This window comes from Chrysemys picta, chromosome 24, assembly GCF_011386835.1.
Source record: "Chrysemys picta bellii isolate R12L10 chromosome 24, ASM1138683v2, whole genome shotgun sequence".
In the NCBI taxonomy this organism is placed as follows: Eukaryota; Metazoa; Chordata; order Testudines; family Emydidae; genus Chrysemys; species Chrysemys picta.
The window spans coordinates 803,599-815,843 of record NC_088814.1 but is presented as its reverse complement, the minus strand read 5'-3'; the positions used below and the strand labels follow the sequence as shown (position 1 = coordinate 815,843).

Genomic DNA, 12,245 nt, shown 5'->3' with positions numbered 1-12,245 from the left:
GGTCCCGCGGGGGGTGGGGTGGAGGGGCGGGTCCCGCGGGGCGGGGGGGGCTGTAGGGGCGGGGCGGCTCCCGCGGGGGGGGGGGGGGGGGGGCTGGCGGGGCGGCTCCCGCGGGGGGGGGGCTGTAGGGGCGGGGCGGGTCCCGCGGGGGGGGGGGGCTGTAGGGGCGGGGCGGGTCCCGCGGGAGGGGGGGGGCAGCTCCTCTCGGACTTTCACTTTCGTTTCCCGCCGCGGCGGCTGGGCCGGAGCCGGAGCGGAGCCCGCAGGTACCGAGCGTGGGGGGGCGGGAAGGAGCCGCGCGCCCCCCCCCATGGGCAGGGCCCCCCCCCCAGGGGCACACACAGCCCCGCCCCCCCCCCGGGCCCTCGTGCGCAGTGGGGGGGGGCGGGGAGTTACTGGCCCGGCCTGGCCCCCCACGCTGTGGGCACCGTCCCGGGGGCGGGGGGGCTGGAACTTGGGGTGCGGCCCCCGCCCCCGGCATCACCCGGGGCGGGGCTGGGCGCTTGGGGGGCGCGGATCTGGCCTGGGGGGTCCGGGGGCCTCAGCCCTCGCTGGCCCCAGCCCCACGTGCTCACTCGGTGCCCCTGCGCCGGGCAGGCGGGGGGCCTGGCCCTGCCCTTGGCCAGCCCCCCGCCGCCAGCCCCCCTCGCTGCCCGGGCCGGGGGGGTCAGCAAAGGGGGCCTGCCCTGGAGCAGAGCCTGGCACCCACCTGGCACCCCCCTGCACCCACCTTGTGCCCGCCCGGCTCCTGCACCCGCCCGACTCCTGCCCGGCTTCCACCCTGCACCTGGCCGGCTCCCGCCGTGCACCCCCCTGGCTCCCAGGCAGCACCAGGGGACCAAGTTACTGGGGCTGGGATCTGGTCCTCGCCGCCATGTGGCTGGGCCCTGGTGCCTGTGTGGAGTCCCTGGTTCCACTCGCTGGGCACTGCCCGGGGGCAGGGGCGGGGGCAGCTGATGCCCAAGCTGGTGCCATTTCTCTACACTCCTCTTTCAGGGCAGCACTTTCAGTCCATGCCGCTCCCAGAAGGCGAGAGCCGAACGAGGCCCCCCTGCTCGCCCCAGGGCTGCATTGTTAACACAGTGTCCGGCCCCCCGCGCCCCTTGGGGCGGCCCTGCAGGGACAGGGGCCATGGAGGCCAAGGCCAGGGTTGCAGTTTGCTGCTGCCATCGCCTCCTGCAGCGCCCTCGCTTCTCTCGTATTTCGGGAGCTGCTGTTCTGTGGAGCGTCTCAGCAGCCCCGAGAGGCAGCCGTCAGCAACACCGCGCAGCTCCCGGGGGGCCTGCTGCTGCTACCTTCCCTGCTGAAAAATTCTACAGCTTGTTTAAATATTAAACCTTCCCGGTCTTGTGATTGATCGACTGACGCGCCCCCTGGAGCCGCGTGCTCACGCTGAGCCCGTGACACAGGACCCAGGTGGGGATGTGGACACCTGAACGGCTGGGGGCAGGTGCGGGCCCCTACGCCCAGTTCCCACTGGGGACTGCAGGGACAGCTGCTGTATAAGAACCATATGGAGATCCTGGGTCTAACGCAGCTGGCAGGGTAACAGCTCAGTCACCCACAGCTCCGCGGCAAACCACTGAGCGGGGCGCAGTCCGTGGGGGCCTGGCCCAGCCTAGAGGGGCAGGGGCAAACGGGGCTTTTCCTCAGGCCTCAGATCGCTCCTGGCTTCAGCAGTAGAGGGGGAGGGCAGCAGAAACGCGGGCTGATCCCTTTACCAGCTGGTGCATGGGCTGTTGGTCTGGGGGGGGCGTGTGGGTGTGGACCTGCCCTGCACCCTGAAGAGTGTTGTGGGTGCTGTCCTTCCCCCCCAGCAGAGACTGACTGAGCCTCTTGCCTCTGTCTCCCACTAGGACACCTCTCCATCTGCTCCTCCCGGCTTAATGAGAATTTGCAACAGAGGGTCCCCGTCTTGGAGGCCTAATAAATATTTATGGCGTGTTCAGCTGCATCTTTGCATGTTAAGTGGAAGCTCATGAATAATGCAAGAGCTCAGCGCCTCTGCTTGCAGATGAGCAGAGAAGAGATACCTGGCCACAGACCCTGGAGCCCTTAGCAGAGACTGAGCATTGTCCTCCCCCCGGTGCCTTTCCAAAGAGTGACACTGATGTGGATTCATGCGGGCAGGGCACGGAGGCTCCCTTACTCATTCGGCCGCAGAAAGCTGGGCCCTGATGCCAGGTGCCAAACTCATAGAGCTGGGGAATTAGAGGGCGCCGTTTGGGGCCTGCAGCGGTTGGCCATTCTATTGGTCACTGCAAGAGAGTGTCAATGACACCCCTTTGCAAGGGGGTGGTGGAGGTTTGGCCACCTTGGCAGGAGCTTCAGAGCCAGAAAAAACAGGCTGGAACATTCGGGCTCCCTGGAGAAAAGAGCTGCTGAGATACAAATCCAACGGAGACCTCAGTTTCCCTTGGGGCAAATGGGGCCTTGGGTGAGGACAGGGGCTGGGGAGGAACAGCTTTCTCCGGGCATGAGAGCTCCCCTGTCTGACCCACTGTCTGCAGCACGTGCCTTGGGCAGAGGCTGTTGTCTGGCACAGGCTGGGGGGAGACACAAGGCCACGCGCAGCTGTGCTCCAGTGACGGGGGGATGGTGGTTTCCTGCTGATTCCCAGTGGGGTCTGCTCCCAGTGAGTGCCATGCGGTGAAGGGACAGGCTTCGCTCTAGCTGTGCTAGGGCTGCCCAGGTTTCCCCTGGATAACAACAGGCTTTAGCTGTAGATCCAAACGTGCTTTGCAAATGCTCCTGAATTCAGCTGCACAAGCCCTCGTGCAGCAATTCCTTGTACAGGTGAAGAAACTGAGTCACAGCGAGGGAAGGTGTCCTACCCCCAGTGAGGAGTGTGGCTTTAAATATTTGCTAGGCAGGGCACATGCACCAGAACAGAACCCATGTGTCCTGCCTGCGAACCCAGGCTCCAGCGCGGAGGGGGCAGCCCGCGAGCCCTGGCCGGTGGTCTGGGACCTTTGCTCGTTGGCTCACGTCTGCGCTCCTTCCCTGCAGGAGGGTCCGGCAGCATGGCTGGGCGCACGGTGCGCGTGGGGGGGATCCCAACCGACATCCCCCCAGAGAGAGTCGCCGACAAGCTCACCATCCACTTCCTGCGCGCCCGCAACGGCGGCGGAGAGATCGCAGACATCACGCTCGTCGCTGGCTCCCCCGCCTGCGCCCTCGTCACCTTTGAGGAAGCGGGAGGTAATGCAGGGGGCTTGTGCCAGGCAGCACTTGGCGGGCTAAGTTGTGACCTGGGGCCAGGGGGGAAGCCCAAGAAGCTCCGCACAGGGGCCAGGGCACCTCCTGCGGCATTGGGCCCCCCATGCTGGAGGGTAACTGGTCGAATTCCCAGTGTCCTGTCCTTCCCCAGCCTCCAACAAGGGGCTGCCCCAAGAAAGCGGTGGGAGAGAGGGAGGAATAAGGATCCCGCTCTGGGCATGTCTGGCTGGGGAGCCCAGCGGCACAGCCCAGGGCCGGGTGCCGCCGGCTGACTGGTGTCTATTGCTTTGCTCGGTTTAGTGGCTCGGAGGGTCCTGGAAGTGGAGAACCACGTTTTGTTGGTCGGTGGAAAGACATACCCGCTGACAGTGACAGCGCACGTGGCCGAGCTGAGCGCTGACGAGGTAACGAGCGGGATCAGGTGGGCAGGGCCCCCACCAGCTGTGTACGCTCCTCCCAGAGCCCCCGCCGGCGCCCAGAACAGGCTTTGCACCTGCTGTAGATACGGAGGAAGGGGACTCCGCTAATCCTGTTAATCTTAATTAGAGTTAAAGCAAACTCATTTTATTTGTATTCAAATGAGGATTTAAAAGGGTCTTTGCTGATAACGCGCCCGAGGCAGGGCTCAATTTTACACTTGGTCAGTCTGCATTTGTACCTGGCCAAGCGCAGAGGGAATAGCACTGGAGGGAGGGGATGCGTGAGAGATTAAAGCCCAGCTCTCTGCTCACACATGGCCAAGCAGGGACGTCTGTTCATTTCTCTGTCACTGCATGAGCCAGGAAAGCAGGCGAGTTTCCTCGGGGGCATTTAGGGGAAGCGCTGGTGGCAGAGACCGTGAGGTAGTTCCGCCCTTCCTCTGATTTCAGTGGCCAGCTGCCGGCTCTGGGCTTTGGTGTTGTATTCTGTGACAACAACAGTCAGAGCCTGCTGTCTGTGACATCACAATAATCTCCATGGCAACTACGTATGATGTCAGAGACAGGCAGCCTACGGCCTGCGAGGGACACTGCAGCCCGAGCAGAGGAGAGCCTGGCTCCATGCGCAGGGCCCTTAGAGTAATAGAAACGGGACGTGGGGATCCCTGGGCCGGGGCTGGTTGCAGAGCGCTCTGCGCACATGGGAGATGCTGTAGCCGTATTAAAGTCGCACTCGGCTCCACTCCCTGCTCCCAGCAGGCAACACTCTGTGGACCAAGCCCTTTGGGCCACGTGTGGAGGGGAAAGTTCGGCTCCAGGCTGCTGGCTCTGTCAGGCCTGGCCGCCCGGCCCTCCCACATTAATGGCTGCCCGACCCTAGAGCCTGCATCTGCCTGTGTCCATGCCCTCCCGCCTGGGCACACCCTCTCCGTCTCCATGGGCAGCGATTGCAGCACGAAGCTCCAGCGGGTTTGTTTGCCTGCCCTTGGGGAGAGCAAACACAGGGTGGAAGGGAAGGGGGGGGCGCTTGGCACTTGGCCTTGAAGTGACCCTGGGAGCCGCGGGGAGATAGTGTGTGCAGCTGCCGTTGTCCTGATGATGCCGGGGTGGTGGAGCGGGGCCTGCCGGGGGGTCATCTCCCTCCTGCAGCGGGGCTGTTTGCCGTCAGTCGCTGCCCTCTGACTCCTCTGGTCCTGTCCCTCCAGATCTTCGTGCGTGTTTGTATGATCATCGACTACGGAAGGCTCCTGGATGGCAAAACCCTCCTGAGAAGCCTGCGCAAACGTTACGGCGCCGTGCAGTTCAGCTTCGACCCGAAGGAGACGCTGTGCACGGTCAAGGGGCCGTTCACGGAGCTGCAGGCCTTCAGCAAGGAGCTGCTGCGGAGTCAGCAAGCTGGAGAGGCCCCCCCGGAGGGAGTCAGCCCCCCAGCCACCGTCACAGGGATGTTGGCTTCCCAGCAGAGGCCCCACTCCCCCTTGCCAGAGCCCAGGGTGGAGAAGCAGCCGAGTCCGGGCCAGGTGCACGAGGAGGCGTCTGAGCCCCCGTTGCACAGGGACCCTGTGGACGGAGAAGCTGTGGAGCAGCTGGAGGACTTCTCCCTGGTGATGGACGCGGATATCTACCTGTACATGCAGAAGTTCTGCAGCGACAAGTACCTGCGGGTGCTGCAGCAGCACCAGGTCGACGTGGTGGACGTCAGCAGCGACGGCATCGCCATTCTCTACCTCCAGGCCTCCTCCAAGAACACGGGAAACATCAGCTCCGTGGTGCAAGCCCGCCTGGCGCTGCTGGGCCTCTACCAGCGGCTGGAAGCCAGTCTGCGCAAGGAGAAGATCAGCAAGGGGGAGCTGAGCAGTGACATGAGGTCTCAGAGGGCCTTGCTAGGGGACCTGCAGAAGCTGTGCCCCCTCCTCCTTTGTCACGAAGATGAGCGGCATCTCTATCTCATCGGGAATCTGGTCGATGTCTCCCAGGCCAAACAATACATCCAAGATCGAAGCACCGGGAGAACAGTCACAGCCGGCCTCAGGATGTCCGACGCCTCCCTGGCCACCTACACAGGCGCCCTTCATGGAGGGGATGCCAGACTGGGCAAGCCTGAACCCACGGTGGATCCTTCACCCCCAAGACTGAGTCCTGGCAAGTTTGAGTTTAAAGGTGAACACAAGCTAGCCGCCAACTTCAGCTTCCTAAAGCAGGACGCGTCTCTTTCCAGTGCATGGCCCTCGCTGCATCGCAACTCCCTGTTCATGGAGCAGATGCAGCTTTCTGACAGCTGGTTAAAGGAAGCTGGCGCCCCGGGCCAGAGGGATCCAGCACCACCGAGCGGTCAGCACCACCTGCCCGTCTCTGCGGCCATCACTGGGCCAGCGGCAGAGGTTCAGCAGAGGGAGCTGAAGGATTGGGACCGAAGGAAGGGGGCCTCCCTGCTCTTGAGACCCAAGACGCTGTCTCTGTTTGCTGGAGGCAAAGAAAGCAGCACTTTGCAGAGTCTCGGGGGCTGGAAAAGCCCCGGTCCCGTAAAGTCTCAGCCCATGAGCAGCGTGTCTAGTACCTTCAAATCCTTGAGCCTTTTCGATACCACGGGGACCTGTTCAGCACTAGATTCCAAACCGCCCGAGTCTAGCGCCCCGCTGAGACGCTCCAATAGTTTCTCCATTCCAAAGTCTAAGGCAAGCGACACGCCCAGAGACCCCAGCAGGGCAGCCAGCGAGGCCTACGGGGTCAGTGAGGAGATCAGCCTGGATCCTGTGCAGTGGGCGTATCTGAAAGAGATTCATGGCTCTACTATTGACGGGCTGTGCAGGGAGGGAGGCGTCCTGCTCGCAGAGCGCAGCGACAAAGGCGGCACCGTGCTGACGCTCGCAGCTGAGGACAGGACAAAGCTCCTCCAAGCCAGGTGGAAGATGGAGGCTCTGTGCCAGACGGTGTGTCCTGCTCTTGTATGCCAGAGCCTGAGCTACTCCGAACTCGACGTGGAGGGGCCCAACGACGAGGCCTTGAATGAGCTATGCAGCCTCTTGAAAGGATGCTCTGCCCAGGTCAGAGTCAGCAAAGACAGGTACAAACTGCATCTCACGTGCCCCAAGGAAGCACTGCTGAGAGTCAATGAGGCCTTCCAGAGATTCTCTGCCAGGAGGCGAAGTGCTCTGACGCTTTCTTCCCCGTCTCCGGGGCTGGAGGGATCTCCGGCCGAGGAATATCCAAGCCCCACGCAGCAGGTGAAAACCCAGGACCCAGGGCTGGCTGCAGAATATCGCCATAGCCGGGAGGGTCTGCAGCAGCTGGAGGTTAGCAGCACAGCCGGCCTGTCGGACCTTTCGGAGAGCGCCCCTCAGCTGAACGGTGCCGACACCACGAGACTGTATGGGCCCGGGTGGAATGCCACGAAAACCAGCAGCTACCAGCAGGCGGTGAGGCAGGAGGACCCAAGTTACCACAGCGACTCACAGGACGTGAGTGGCAGTGGCCTCCTTGATGCCAGCGTGGTGGGCAGGCAGAGCTTCAGCCCAGGGGACCCCCAGGAGCCGCAGAAGGGGGAGAGGTCAGCTGGAGAGCCCGAGACGGCCAGGATAAAGCGGGTCCTGCCCGACAGATTCCAGTTCGCAAGAGACAAGAGCCGAGGAGGCCCCAGTGAGGCAGGGGGAAGCCCGAGGCCCCCCTCAGCAGATGGTGCCCCACAGTCCTTGCCCATCTGGCTCTCTAGCTCTGGGACTGCACTACCCGCTAGGGCTGCAGCAGGACGAGGCCCCAAGCCAGGCCAGGGGGACCCAGTGAGCCAGGAAGGCCACTTGCTCCCAGCAGGAGATGGGGACTCACAGGAGACTGGGATTTCAGAGCTGGAGCTAAGAGGTCCCAGCCCTGGGCAGGAAGCCCATGAGCACAAGCTTGGGAAGTGTGATGCGTGCCAGAGCTCGTGCACAACGACCTGCCGCGCCCAGTGTGGCCACGCTCTGTGCCGGACTTGTTTTGCAGCAGAAGACACGCACCCAGCCTGCTGCAGCTCCCCCAAGGGCACCAGGGCTATTAAAGGGACATTCAAGGTCGTGACCTTGTCCCAGAGCCTGCCCGGCTACTTTCGAGACCCAACGCTCAAGATCGTCTATGACATCCCTGACGGTGTGCAGGAGGTAGGTAGCCAGGCCACACAGAGTCTGCCACCAGGGCCTTCCCAGCCCCCTAGCTATGGGACTTGGGGTAATGCCTAGGCATCCCGGTCAGAAGCCAGGGCCCCGTTGTGCTGGGCAGAGCCCACACAGAACAGAGTCCCTGCCCCAAAGAGCTCACAAGAGAAGAGGTGGGTGGGTAACACGGGCAGAAGGGGAGCACGGATGCCAGCTGGGAATGAGCAGTAGTCAAAGCACCCCCATAAAGAACAGAATTATGACACAGATGAACACGATTTGTTGAGGAAGCATCAACATGGCATTTGAAAACACGGCAGGCCTCACCGATCTGTTAGAATTCTCTGAGGGGTCAACAAGCATGTGGACAAGGGGGATCCAGGGGCTAGAGTGTACATGGACTTTCAGAAAGCTTTTCACAAGGGCCCTCAGCAAAGGCTCTTACGCAATGTAAGAAGTCCTGGGAGAAGAGGGAAGGTCCTTTCATGGGTTGGTAACGGATTAAAAGACAGGAAACAAAGGGGAGGAACAAACGGCCAGTTTTCACAGTGGACAGTGGTAAATAGTGGGGTCCCCCAGGGATCTGTTCTGGGAGCAGTGCTATTCAACACACTCATAAATGAGCTGGAAAAGGGGGTAAACAGGAAGGTGCCAAAGTTTGCAGAGGATATAAAATTACTCAGGATAGTTAAGTTCAAAGCTGCCTGCCAAGAGTTACAAAGGGATCTCACTAAACTGGCTGACTGGGCAACGAACTGGCAGATGAAATTCAGTGTTGATAAGTACGAAGTAATGCACATTGGAAAACATAATCCCAGCTATACTTACAAAATGATGCGGTCTAAATTTGCTGTTACCACTAAGGAAGAGATCTTAGAGTCATCATAGATAATGCGTCTCTGAGAACATCTGCTCAATGCCTGCAGCGGCAGTCGAAAAAGCTCATAGCGTGTTGGGAACCATTAGGAAAGGGATAGATAATAAGACAGCAAATATCATAATGCAACTCTATAAATCCATGGTACGCCCACACCTTGAATACGGCTTGCAGATCTGGCTGCCAAATCTCTGAACAGATCTATTAGAATTGGAAAAGGCACAGAGAAGGGCAACAAAAATGATGAAGTCTGTGGAACAGCTTCTATATGAGGAGAGATTAAAAAGATGAATACTGTTCAGCTTGGAAAAGAGACAACTCGGGGGGATAAGATAGCGAGCCATAAAATCATGACCAGTGTGGAGGAAGTAAGTGTTATTTTCCCCTTCACATAACACAAGAACCAGGGGTCACCCAATAAACTTACTAGGCAATGGGTTTAAAAGAAACATAAGGAAGTACTTTCTTTACACGGCACACAGTCAACCTGTGGAACTCATTGCCAGAGGATGTTGTGAAGGTCAAAACTATAACTGGGTTCAAAAAAGAATGAGAAGTTCACTGAGGACAGGTCCATCAATGGCTATTAGCCAAGATGGGCAGGGACGCAACCCCATGCTCTAGGTGTCCCGAACCCTCTCACTGCCAGAAACTGGGACTGGGCGATGGGATGGATCCCTCAATGTCGTCGTCGTTCCCTCTGGGGAACCTGGCACCGGTCACTGTCAGGGACAGGGATACTGGGCTAGATGGACCATTGGTCGGACCCAGCCTGGCCGTTCTGGGGTTGTCGCACTTGTTGCGGGCCCAGCAGCAGAGGGGAGTTGAATGAGGTGGATACACCGTTCACCTCTGGCTGAAGGGGGCTCTGGCTTCCAGCAGGTGCCAGGTCTGCAGCCTGCTCCCTGGCAATGGCTTTTCCCGTCACTCCCCTTGATTATTTTAAGCCCAGGCCCAGGCCAGCGATGAGAGTTACCAGCAGTAGGTGGAACAGCCGTTTCCCACGTTCCCTTCCAACCCAGCAATAGCACAGAGCCGTCTCCTCCCCCAGTGCACCCCCGGGCTGAGGCACTGCAGAGAGAAGTGACCCAGGGCGCCGCCGCAGAGTCGGGTTTTTGGGTAGAAGTGCTGAGCAGGGAGGGTGTGAGCGTGACCCAAGGTAGGAAACGCCACAAACGACTCCCACCAGCAGCCTCCGCTCGTTGCCATCTTCCTGCTAACTAGCCAGCGCTCCGGCTGCAGCAGCGCTCCCGGCTCGCTCCTTGGGCAGGGCAAGGGCTGGGTCCCACAAACTGACCCTGTCTTCACAGCCAGGGGAGCGTTACCAGGCAGGGGACGAACCCGCCCCGCCTCCCAACAGGCAAACCTGAGAGCAGCCCCGTCCCAGCAGCACAAACTCCTGCGCAGGGCTGATCTTACGACTTTCTTCCTTCTCCCCTCCTCCACACCACCATGTAAAGGCTGGAGACCCCCGACCCGGGAGACCGTACAGGGGTGGCCGCTTCCAGGCCTTCCTGCCTGACAACAGAGAGGGGAAGAAGACATCTCAGCTGCTGCAGAAAGCGTTTGAGCAGGGCCTGACCTTCCAGATCCAATCCTGTGACGGGGAGGAGAGAGTGACGTGGCACCTCATCCCCCACAAAACCTCTTTCGACAAGGGCAAGGCCAGGTATGGAGCGGTGCTGGTGTTTGAACGGGGTCTGGGGCCCAGCTGCCATTGGCCGGTTAGCTCTTGGCCTAGGAGGGAGAGGAACAGGGCCTGGCCCTAGATGCCTGGGTGCTGTGTTGGATCCACGCTTGGCGTGCAGGCACCTGCCAGAGCACAGCAACCCAACGCTGCAGACAGCCTTGGACCGAGCCCACCAGTGGTGCAATGCAGCACCATGCCCAGGAATCGTCGGAGCCCCCCAGCTGCTGCCGTGCCCTGGCTCGGGAGGGCAGAGCCCCTCTTACCCTGGCTGGCGGGGCTGCAGCAGCCGCTTTGTCGGATAAATGAATGAGCAAGAGCAGCATCCAAACGTCATTTTAAATGTTTCTTGCTACTCCATCCCCACCGCCCGTTTTCCACCCAGTGAGACCCTAGCGAAGAGCGATTCCTGCGCCAGACCTAGGCTGCCTCGTGCTCTGGGGCTGGGAGCGTGGGGTGGCCAAGCTCTGAAAGGGTCCACTGGCTCCCTCCCCATCTGGGAAATGGGGTGTGTGGGGGAATAGGGAAAGATGCCCCCCACTTCCCGCGGTCGTTGGGAGGGGTAGTGTTTGGCACGTGCTCTGAGCGTCACCAGCGGGGCCGCTGCCTCACGCCTCTTCCTCTCCCCTGGCAGGAATGGCTACCCGGATTCCCAGTACCTCCGCGAGGTCAGGGCTCTGCTGAGAAACTTGGGCATCGAGTGAAACTCCCAGAGCTGAGCTGCCAAAAGCCGCTCCCTCTCTGCCGCCCTCCAGTCCCAGCCAGGCTCAGCCGATTTTTCACTGCTTGGGCTTCACCTCCGCTGCGCCCTTCGCTAGCCAGGAATTCCTGGGCCAAGTGTAAAATGCACTGAGAACCGAGCTGTCCAGCGGCAGCGTCTCACCAGCACCCGCCCTCGCTCTGGCTGAGTGGAAGTAAAAGCTGTCGCCAGCTCCAGCTCCCACTTGGATTTAGCTTGTTCACCAGCCGCCAGCCGCAGCTCCTAGCACAGCTTGTTTCGGCATCAGCGAACGTCGAGCAACACAGGCTGAGCCATCACCAGCTTCCAGCCCGATGCTGGTCTCCAGTGGAGGCCCACGTCTGGTTGCAGGAAGGGTCAACCTGGGGCGTCCCAGTTCTGCCTTTGGGAGGCTGGGCGCGGCTCGTCTTTTTAGTGTTCAGTGCTTCTGGATTGGCACTTGTTAACCTGGGCATTTCATTCCTTGGACAGACAGTCCGGAGCTCCTGTCCCGTCCCCAGCACCTGTTCCAGGGAGGGCAGGGAGCTCTCTGGGGGAGCATCAATAACCTTTCTGCTTCTAGTGCCCCCTCTAGCCCTGTGCGACCGAGCCCAAACCTGGTGTGCTCGAGGGAGCACGGCGTTACACAGTCACTGTTACGTTGCATTCCATGGAGTTGGTGGAGAATTTCAAATAAACGAGTCTCATTCCCCACCCTGTTCGGTAGTGCTTGGCCGTGTCTCGCGCTGGGGACCTCAAAATGCCCCCCGTTGTGGGCACAGGCAGTGTAGCAACAACCGGCTCTAGGCCGCATAGCAGAAGGGCCATTGCAGATTGAAGCATCTGCAGCCCTCTGCCGGGGCTGGGCTTTCTCGAGTAGCATTTTATGAGAATGTGATGGTGCATTTAAGGCTCCAAATAAACACTTGGTGCTGGTACCAAGGTGGGCAGGGCTGACCTGAACCCTTACAAAGCAGCTGAGATCCTTGTTACATGTCACAGCAGGCGTCCAGTGCTGCCGCTCAAAAGCCACATGCAAAATCTGCTCCCTGTCATTTCAGTGATAGGAGTGCGCCCGTGGCCAGAGCTTGGGGGGGAAGGTCTCCTTTTAGCTACAGCACCAGCTCCCCACACCCCTGGCCAACAAGCTTCCCTTCTGAAGCGGAGAGGCTGCCATTGGGCAAGAGGGGACTTCACA

The 12,245-nt window shown here is 60.5% G+C and overlaps 1 protein-coding gene across 4 annotated transcripts; it reads left to right on the top strand.

The window, feature by feature from the left end:
- Positions 1-143: 143 nt before the first annotated feature.
- Positions 144-11,761, top strand: LOC101953675 (uncharacterized). 4 transcript variants are annotated; one of them, XM_065577807.1, is made up of 7 exons: positions 178-266; positions 1,857-2,184; positions 3,010-3,201; positions 3,520-3,623; positions 4,844-7,771; positions 10,103-10,311; positions 10,964-11,761. In XM_065577807.1, the coding sequence occupies exons 2-7, from the start codon at positions 2,121-2,123 to the stop codon at positions 11,031-11,033; spliced, it is 3,567 nt and encodes a 1,188-aa protein (XP_065433879.1). In that variant the 5' UTR covers positions 178-266; positions 1,857-2,120; the 3' UTR covers positions 11,034-11,761. The 4 variants fall into 4 exon arrangements, with proteins under 4 accessions (XP_065433880.1, XP_065433879.1, XP_065433882.1 ...); XM_065577810.1 differs by lacking the exon at positions 1,857-2,184 and adding an exon at positions 997-1,416 and having other exon boundaries at positions 207-266; XM_065577808.1 differs by lacking the exon at positions 1,857-2,184 and having other exon boundaries at positions 144-266.
- Positions 11,762-12,245: the final 484 nt, after the last annotated feature.